The 8726-nt window shown below is 33.6% G+C and overlaps 1 protein-coding gene and 1 non-coding gene across 2 annotated transcripts; both read right to left on the bottom strand.

Annotated features, from left to right (window-relative positions):
• Window positions 1–416: 416 nt before the first annotated feature.
• Window positions 417–2896, bottom strand: LOC105770856 (uncharacterized). Its single transcript, XM_012592210.2, has one exon. It carries the CDS (start codon window positions 2792–2794, stop codon window positions 545–547), a length of 2250 nt encoding a protein of 749 aa, XP_012447664.1. The 5' UTR covers window positions 2795–2896; the 3' UTR covers window positions 417–544.
• Window positions 2897–8242: 5346 nt separating this feature from the next.
• TRNAI-AAU (transfer RNA isoleucine (anticodon AAU)) lies at window positions 8243–8316 on the bottom strand. The gene has a single exon. It is a non-coding gene; the product is annotated as a tRNA-Ile (tRNA).
• Window positions 8317–8726: the final 410 nt, after the last annotated feature.

Below are 8726 nucleotides of genomic sequence, written 5' to 3'. Positions count from 1 at the left end.
AGGTCCAGCCTTTAGAAAGTATGAGACGTTGAAGAAGTTAGCTTCTTTTTTTTTTTTTAAATAAAATTTTCTTTGTGAAGGAGACCAAGGGAACTAAAAGCAGAGTGAAGAATGTAGAAAAGATACCATTTTTTAGTGATAAATTTGAGAAGAAAGACTCGAAGGATGGTGCAAATTAAAAAAAATTAGTTTTTCGATTTTTATTTTATAGTTTTAACTTTTTTTTTTTTTAGAATTAAGATCTACAATATTGGATGCTCACCCAAAGTTAACAAAAATAGATAATAAAAAACAGTAGAGTAATTGAGTGATATTTTCTATCTTTTCATGTTGAGTGACAAAAAAAATATCTTACTAAAGATCTAAATAATTAATAAATATTTTCTAACCGGGGAATAATCTAGTGTATATATAACTTAGCAAAAATCATGAAACTGCACTAGTATTAGCAACACTATTCAAACTAAAAACTATCACACAATTTTCAGTTTGTACAACACAATAAATGCCACTAATGGCAGAGTTCTCTGCTCTACGATAATTCTTACGGTTGATCAACATTGTGATGTGCAAACAAACTTATAAAATTTAAAGAAAAAAATGGAGATATACAATTCCAATGGACAATATAGCTGCATATATCACACTCAAGAGCTAAATCTTCACAAAACTCGCCACATATAGCACATTCCAGGTAATGATACATCTTTCTAACAAATGTGAGGGGGTGTGAGTGACCCTCGTACCTGTATGTCTTCCCAGCCTTGATGAATGGATATTTCCCGAGAACACATCCCCGATGAACAGAAGTATCACAAATCGAGCAACAATAAAACCATTTATTCGGATCTCTTCGTTCTTCACAAATATCACAATAGTGCTGCTCTGGGTAATCACTTTCATCACGATAAGTAAGTTTCAGGAAGTGTTTATCACACTTGTGCCGCACCACGTTCGGAAGTGTAATGCATTCGAAATGCACAGCATACTTGCAACTCTTGCATCTGTATCCATCATAAACCCCTAAACCACAAGCATTGCATTTCCCTTTGTATTTGGAATCCCAGAAAAGAGGATGTTCATGGCTCAGGTAATCGAGAGTATCAGGAATCATAGCACATTTAAGACAAAATGAGAACTCACATTCATCGCAGTTGTAAACGAAACCACAGCATTGTTGAAGACAAATATCACATTGAAAAATACAATTGGTTTCAAGGTCTAGCAAGTGTATGTCAAACCAATGATGCTTCTTCATAGGTATGTCGGCACAAGATTTATGGAGAAAGAAGTTGCATTGCAAACACGAGTAAAATGAACCCAAGATCGAGAGTGTACATCCATCACAATGTTTATCAACATCGTCCTCGGTCATGTCTCCTAGAACTAAGCAATGTTCATGACTGACATGTTCTATCTTCGTAGCATCTCCGTGTTCGTTCACCTCAATGACACAAGTGATTGCGGATTCTATAGGTTTCTCAACCAACTCGTCTGGATTTTCAGAATCAACAATGTAGTACAAATTGGTATCCTCAGTAGCACAATTCACATGAACAAAGTAATTGCAATCATCCTTCAAACAACAATAACACCCATACTCCATTTTCACATCATGATGACAAATCATACACTCTTGCTTTTCAATCTTTGCTTCTTGCTTCAAATACTTGTGGAAAACAAAGTGATTGTGCCGTGAGATTTTGATGACGCGCGGCAAAGAAGTGCACTTCTTATGAACTTGGAGGTGACATATAGAACATATATAGCAAAGATTGTTCCCCTCTGAACCACATGCATCACAAATGAACGATCCTTGCCTCCAAAACAAGTTGAATGGGTGTTCATGGCGAGTTCTATTTTCAATTATAGGGTGAGGCCAAACACATTGGATATGAATGTCCAAATTGCAAGGAGGACAACAATAAAAGTGTCCAGAATGTTTAGCTTGACAAAGCTTACAAAATACTGACTTATTATGAGACTCAAGTTTCAAAGGGTGTAAACGATGACATGGATGATTAATTTCAGTGGGTAATTGAGCACAGTTCTTATGAATATAAAATCTGCAATCAATGCAAACATATATAGAATCTAGCAAAGGTTCCTCACATGTGGAGCAAACAAGTTTTTTGAGTTCATCTTTATGGTCTTCAATGAAGAGCAATGGATGGAGGTGGAGGTTATATTTGAATTCAAGGAACTTTTGAGCATGGGACAATAAAGCACATTTGAAATCAAGGGTAAAATCACAAGAAGGGCATCGGTAGATGAAATTCTTACCCGATTCCTGGCATAAAACACAAGAAGAACCACCCGAACCTGCTTGAAGAACAAGAAAAGGGTGTTCCCAATGAAGAGGGTGATGGGAAAATTCTAGAGGCGCCCTTGCACATCTTCCATGGAGATGAAACTGATCGCATTCCTCACAACTAAAGGTGGAACGATCAGAAGACCGCAGGGGATACGACTCATCACGTTTCTCGGAACTAGAGGAGGGAGGATTAAAAGACGGCAGAGGGGGAGGAGGTGGAGGAAAAAAATAATCCCACGCATCACCACCGGGGGAAGGAGCAAATGATGGCAGTGGTGGAGGCGGAGGCGGAAGCGGAGGCGGAGGCGGTGGCGGAGGCGGTGGCGGCGGAGGCGGCGGAGGCTTAGAGGTTTGGGTAGGGAACAATGGATCCCCACAAGCCGAGCAACAAGTTTCTTTGCTTAAACTGCTCAGGTGGTTAAGGAGGAGGGGATGACCACAGAAGTATAGTTGTTGCAGATGGTCTTCCATAATCTCCATCTCAATGTATCAGTAATGGGTTTGACATTTGAGTAAAAGTGGTAAGATCGCTGGAGTGGAGACATAAAAGATAACCAAAAATAACGAGTACTTTATGCTAACTAGTTCATGGCGGCTCTAGGGTGTTTTCTTTTTTCCCCTAATTTAACCACTCATAATTGTTGTAATTAATCCCTCTTGTTAAAAATTTTATTAATCTCTTAATTAAAGTTAAAGAAGCTCTCTATAATTAATTCAAAACAGTTTTTATTTTTATTTTTATTAAGTTTAAATTTAGATGTTAAAAGTTTAAATCCCAACCTTCCTAATTTTTTAAATAAAGTATCTTTATAATAATATAACTTATTTGAAATATGTAATATTATTTTAATAATTTTTTAAGCGTCTCATACACTTGTCGACTGAGTTTTAATTCAATTGGTATTGACATTATTATCAGTATAGGAGAACGTAGGTTCGAGTGCGTTAAAACACATTATCCTCCTATTTAAGGGTTTGAGAGGGGCTACGAGTAGCTTTATGTATTATATCATAAAACAAAGACCATGAAATCATGATCCTATACTAATGAAAAAGAAGTAAATCAACCAAAAAAAACCCAAAATAACTAAATTATTCTCAATAGGTCAAGTTTTACTACAATTACTTGAAATGCGGTTGGATAACATCCTTTCTCGATTGGGTATGAATTCAACTATTCCTCAAGCCTGTCAATTAGTTAACTACTGACATATTTTCGTTAATGGGCATACAGTAGGTATACCAAGTTATCACTGCAAATCCCGAAATATTATTTCAGCGTCAGATGATAAAAAATCTAGAACTCTGATTCAAAATTATCTTGATTCATCCACTAATAAGGAATTATCAAAATATTTAACCTTTCACACATTATAATATAAAGGATTAATCAATCAAATAATAGATAGGAAATAAGTTAATTTGAAAATAAATGAATTGCTTATAGTAAATATTATTCTCATCAGACTTAAACCTTACTAAAATAACAAAACAAGGGCTCTACCCCTTTTCAGAAGGCATTTCTTTTAATGAAAATTAACAAAAATGAAAATGAAGCTGGAAATGAGAAAAAAATAATGGAAGAAGAAAAAAGTGGGATGAGATTAAAAAAAAATGCTTGAAATGAGAAACAATGAAAAAAAATATGTACATATATATGACCTAATGGTCAAATTGGGTCAGGTGGTAGGCCACTGCAGTCAAGAGTCAAACTATTAAATGGGTGTAGCCAATATCAATGACTTGACAAAAAAAGAAGGGCAGACAATATCAATGGCTGTACCCAAAAAAAATTCAAATTATTTAGTGCCGCTAATGATAACGACTGTACCTATTTTTTTTGTTATTTCAAAAATCAGAATATTTTTTTAATTCAAGTCCCAATGATTGACTACCGATTTGAGGTTGGATTTTAAGGTCATTTTTGTAAAACAAAGCCTACCTTGGCTATTGACACCAGCAACATGATCCTTCTGCCTCTAACCATGAGCCGTGGATGACCTCATTCCAAGAAAATTGAAGCACTATCAGTCTAACATACTTATCCATAACATGATTAATCATCCATTGCAGCACAACATTGTAATCTTCACTCTGTCCTCCATCTACATTCAAAATGGATTGTATAGCTGCAAGTAGAGCTGTCCATGGGCCGGGCCGGGCCCGGAAAAAATTTTCGTCCCGACTCTTAGGCCCGGGCTCAGCCCGGCCCGAAATATGGGCCTGAAATTTTGCCCAGGCCCGGCCCGGGAAAAAAGAGTAAGCCCGAGCCCGGCCCAGCCCGGCCCGATTTTTAATAAACACAAAAAAATATTTTAAAAATAAAAAATAAAAAAATATTTTTAAAGTATTTTAAAATTAAAAAATAAAAATAAAAAATATATATTTATTATATTCGGGCCGGGCCGGGGCCGGGCTAAAAAAGTTGAGCCCGAGCCCGGCCCATTTTTTAAACGGGCCTCATTTTTTTGCCCAAGCCCATATTTCGGGCCTATATTTTTACCCGAACCCTCCCATATTTCGGGCGGACCATCGGGCCGGGCCGGGCCGCCCGGCCCATGGACAGGTCTAGCTGCAAGTAACACATTGAAGAGACAGATCTTGACAAGGCTTATGAAATTTAGCACACTCAGGATATAGTAGTAGCTCATTTGGACAAAAGTGAGAGTGACCGTAACATGTCTACTTGCTCCCAATTTTGATTACGCAGAAGAAAAAGGTGATTCAGGTCTTTAAAAGTCTTGTAATTGTTCAAACTTTTGGATCTTCAGAGATGAAAGTTCAAACAGTGTTCTTTTTTTTTTTTCTTTTACTTCACTAGTTCACATATAAAAATAAACATTCATTTTAGCTGTTTCTTCGAGCATTCAAGTTTCAACACACGTTAGCCAAGATATTTATTTATAATATTTGGCTAATGAATGGTGATTGCATTGGGAGAAAGGGAAAGGCACGTGAAGCGTGAACACAAGACCATTAACATGGATCTCCGAGCACTAAAATACTTGGGGTTTAATTCTGCTCTTAATCTCATTTAGTTTATATATTTTAATTTGATAAATTTTAGTTCCTAAATCAAATAGTAGTTAAAGTCATTCAGTTAAAATCAATTACTAATTATGCGTTGTGTACAATTGTAAATTTAATCCATATTTTCTTATTGAATTGATATTAATAAACACTAGTATTTCATATATTTTGAACCTTTATTACTTTACTTTTTAGTGTTCCATTAGTGGAATATCATGTTCCAGTTTCAATTGTGCATTTAGTGATATTTAAGCATGCTTTGCTCTTTTTTTTTTCTATTTCTAGTTTTATTTTACGCTAGCTAGTTACAAGTGATTGTTTCGAGTGTTTCCGTAACTTAAACTAGGTACATTTGAGCTTGGACGGCAATATCGCAAGTCACCGAGGATGGAAGAAGCATTTAAAAAAAAAACTTAAACAAAGACGAGTGGTAGTGGTCTCACAACCCAGCGTCGTGACACCGGCCCAATGCAGCAAGCCGTGCTTGACCCAGCAAGTTGCACCCCAACGCCCCAAGCTTCCATGCCGCAACGCCTCTATTTGTGTCTTGTGAGTTCGATTGCTGTTTTAAACCCGTGATGCAAGGCTATTTCTTGCATCTTTGTCCTTTTGAATATTTAAGTTTAAATCAAGTTTGTAATCCTAGGTTGAAGTCAAATAAACTCTACAACTCTATAAATAGGATCTTTGAGGAGAGACAATATCATATCCGCTCTCAATTTTATTTTGATTTTGCATTTTATTTTCTTTATGACTTGCTAAATTATTCTTTTTGAGTTGAAGTAATAATTAAAGTTTGATTCTATAAGTTTGTAAGATTGAATTGCTTCTAATTTTTCTTTGCTCTTTAGTATTTGTATGTCTTCTGGTTTAATTACACTTGTTCAAGTTTATTAAATATTTGGTCGGTATTTGATAGCTTAGAATGATTGCTTTGTCAATTAGATAATTAATCGATCGATTGATTTCTAATATTTTTGACGATTGCATGATTTTTTGTATAGCGTAGGCATGCGGTCTAACTTAAATAAACCTTGATTGTGTATTTGTTAGTTAGAATTGGATCTCTTTCGTTCTTAAAGCTATTGATAAATTAAAGTCCTAAGAGATCATTAAAAGGTTGTTTGCCAATAAGAAAAGCAATTAATGATAATCGTCTAGATTACTGAGAAGGTAAGAATATATTAAGTTACTAGGCCACCGTCAGTAATTATAACCGATTTATTAAAGAATATTGAAATTCATCTTTAGATCAATAATCGTACCCTTAAATCAAATATATTGACTAGAATTTCATTTCATTGATATTTTCCAAAATTTTAATTCTTGTTTTCTTTGCTTTTCTAAATTCTTAATTTTACTTTTTAAAGTTTTCTTTAAACAAAATGTCTCATTCTCTTTTATTTTTATTTAAATTGTATTTTAAAATATTATTTTAGGAATTTAATTAAGATTAGATTTATCTGGAAGTTATTTGATTAGGATTAAAGCAACCCTTTTATTTTTTTTCCTCTCAATGGTTGGGTATGGAAGAGGAAGAAAAACACGCACACCAGACTTGAATTCGGTTTTGTTTTGAGTGCAAATGAATTTTACTTTGTATTCCTTTTAAATCCTTGCTCGAGGTGGGGCTTCTACCCCACCAATTTTTATTTCTTTACTTTTTAATCCATAATTGTTTTCGTATTTTACCAAAAAAACAAATTAGCATAGTTCGATTGAGTATGTAATAGGATGACGTTAGTTTACACAACATACACTATTGAGGTTGTTGACTTGAATCAAGTTCTTCTCGTTCATAATGTTAACAAAGAATTAAACTACGAGTCCCAGTCTCAGGGTTGTTAATTTAGCAAGAGTTACTTGTTGGGTTGTTCTCGCAATTGATTTTTCACGACAAAAGAATTGGATGTTTGAAGCTATTCTTCGATTCAGAATTGAAAACAAAGTTATTTCTAAAGTTAGAGTTCTCAACATATCGGTTAATTTAATTTTTTTCTAAAAATTTCTTATTCTATTTTATTTTTATGTTTATTTCAATTTTATTACGCTTTGGTTGTGAAAAACTTAAAATTAGTTAGATTGATCTCTATTAATTATTATTTTTATCAATTTATAGAGTAAATATTTGAATATTAAAATATACTTCAAGTCTCTACTCTTTGTATATATGAAATTTAGTCTTTGTACTTTTAATTTTAGACATTTAGTTCCTCTATTTTTCTAATTTTAAATTTTAAATCAAATTGTTAACACACAACACCATTAATTTCTTTTGTTAAATTTATTAGTGTGACATTGTGAGATTAAACAAAAACTCACTTAGCCACGTAACAACAACAACAACAAAAACGCATTGCAATTGACTTGAATTTAACAAATAATTTTAAAAGTGTTACCAACTCTTAAAAGCTACATCAACTTTTTTTATCAAACTAAAGTATTTCAGCTAATCAACTACATTGTAAAAATTTGAGGTACCAAATTGTGTCAAAAAGTTGAAGTATAAAGATTGAATCTTAAATTCAAGTGTAGCAAAGGGATCAAAATTGAAATCTGATTGTAGCATAGAGACTAAAATTGAAATTTGAGCTTGCAAAAAATGAAGAGAGTTTATACACGTGTCAACCATCCTTTTATATATAGTTATATAATATAGAATCTAAAAAATAAATAAGCTTTGTTTGTTTAGGTGGACAGGTGTCAAAAAGATGAAGGGTTTGAATACTTTTATATATTGTATATAGATATGAATTTCCGTGCGATTTACCGTCAGTGAACGTGGCCCTAAAAAGAGGAAAATTAATTAACGACACCGTTTAGTTAAAAGACGCAAAGGGCTGTGAATGAGAAAACGACACCGTTGAAAAGAAAACAAAAAACAAACCAAAATAAGATTGGCCCATGCAGGTCTCGAACCTGCGACCTTCGCGTTATTAGCACGACGCTCTAACCAACTGAGCTAATAGGCCACAGCATACGTAAGAAATTTTGTTGTTGATAAAATACAAAAAGAACAGCTCATCTCACCAATCGAATAGATAGATAGCCTGAGTTACAGAAGTTTAGTAGTAGGGTGTTTTTATTGGAAATGTTCGTAAAAATAATTTAACAATAAAGTCGGCATTAATTAGTAATTAAATTTCAAGTATATTATCAAGTTTATAAAAATGATTGTCTGAGTCTTCTTTATTGGTATTAGACAATTGATGCAAAAACAGAGCGAATCTAAGGGTAGACAAGGCTGGCCCCCTAAAATGAAAATTTGTTATTTAGACTCTTAATTTTTTTAAAAAAAATTTTAAATTAATAAAGGTAAAGTTACACTTTGACTCCTCTAAAATTATAAAAATTCAATTTAATTCTTTAAAATTATAAAGAT

This window comes from Gossypium raimondii, chromosome 5 (assembly GCF_025698545.1).
Source record: "Gossypium raimondii isolate GPD5lz chromosome 5, ASM2569854v1, whole genome shotgun sequence".
Lineage (NCBI taxonomy): Eukaryota > Viridiplantae > Streptophyta > Magnoliopsida > Malvales > Malvaceae > Gossypium > Gossypium raimondii.
The sequence above is the reverse complement of the archived record's forward strand: the minus strand, read 5'-3'. Positions and strand labels throughout refer to the sequence as shown.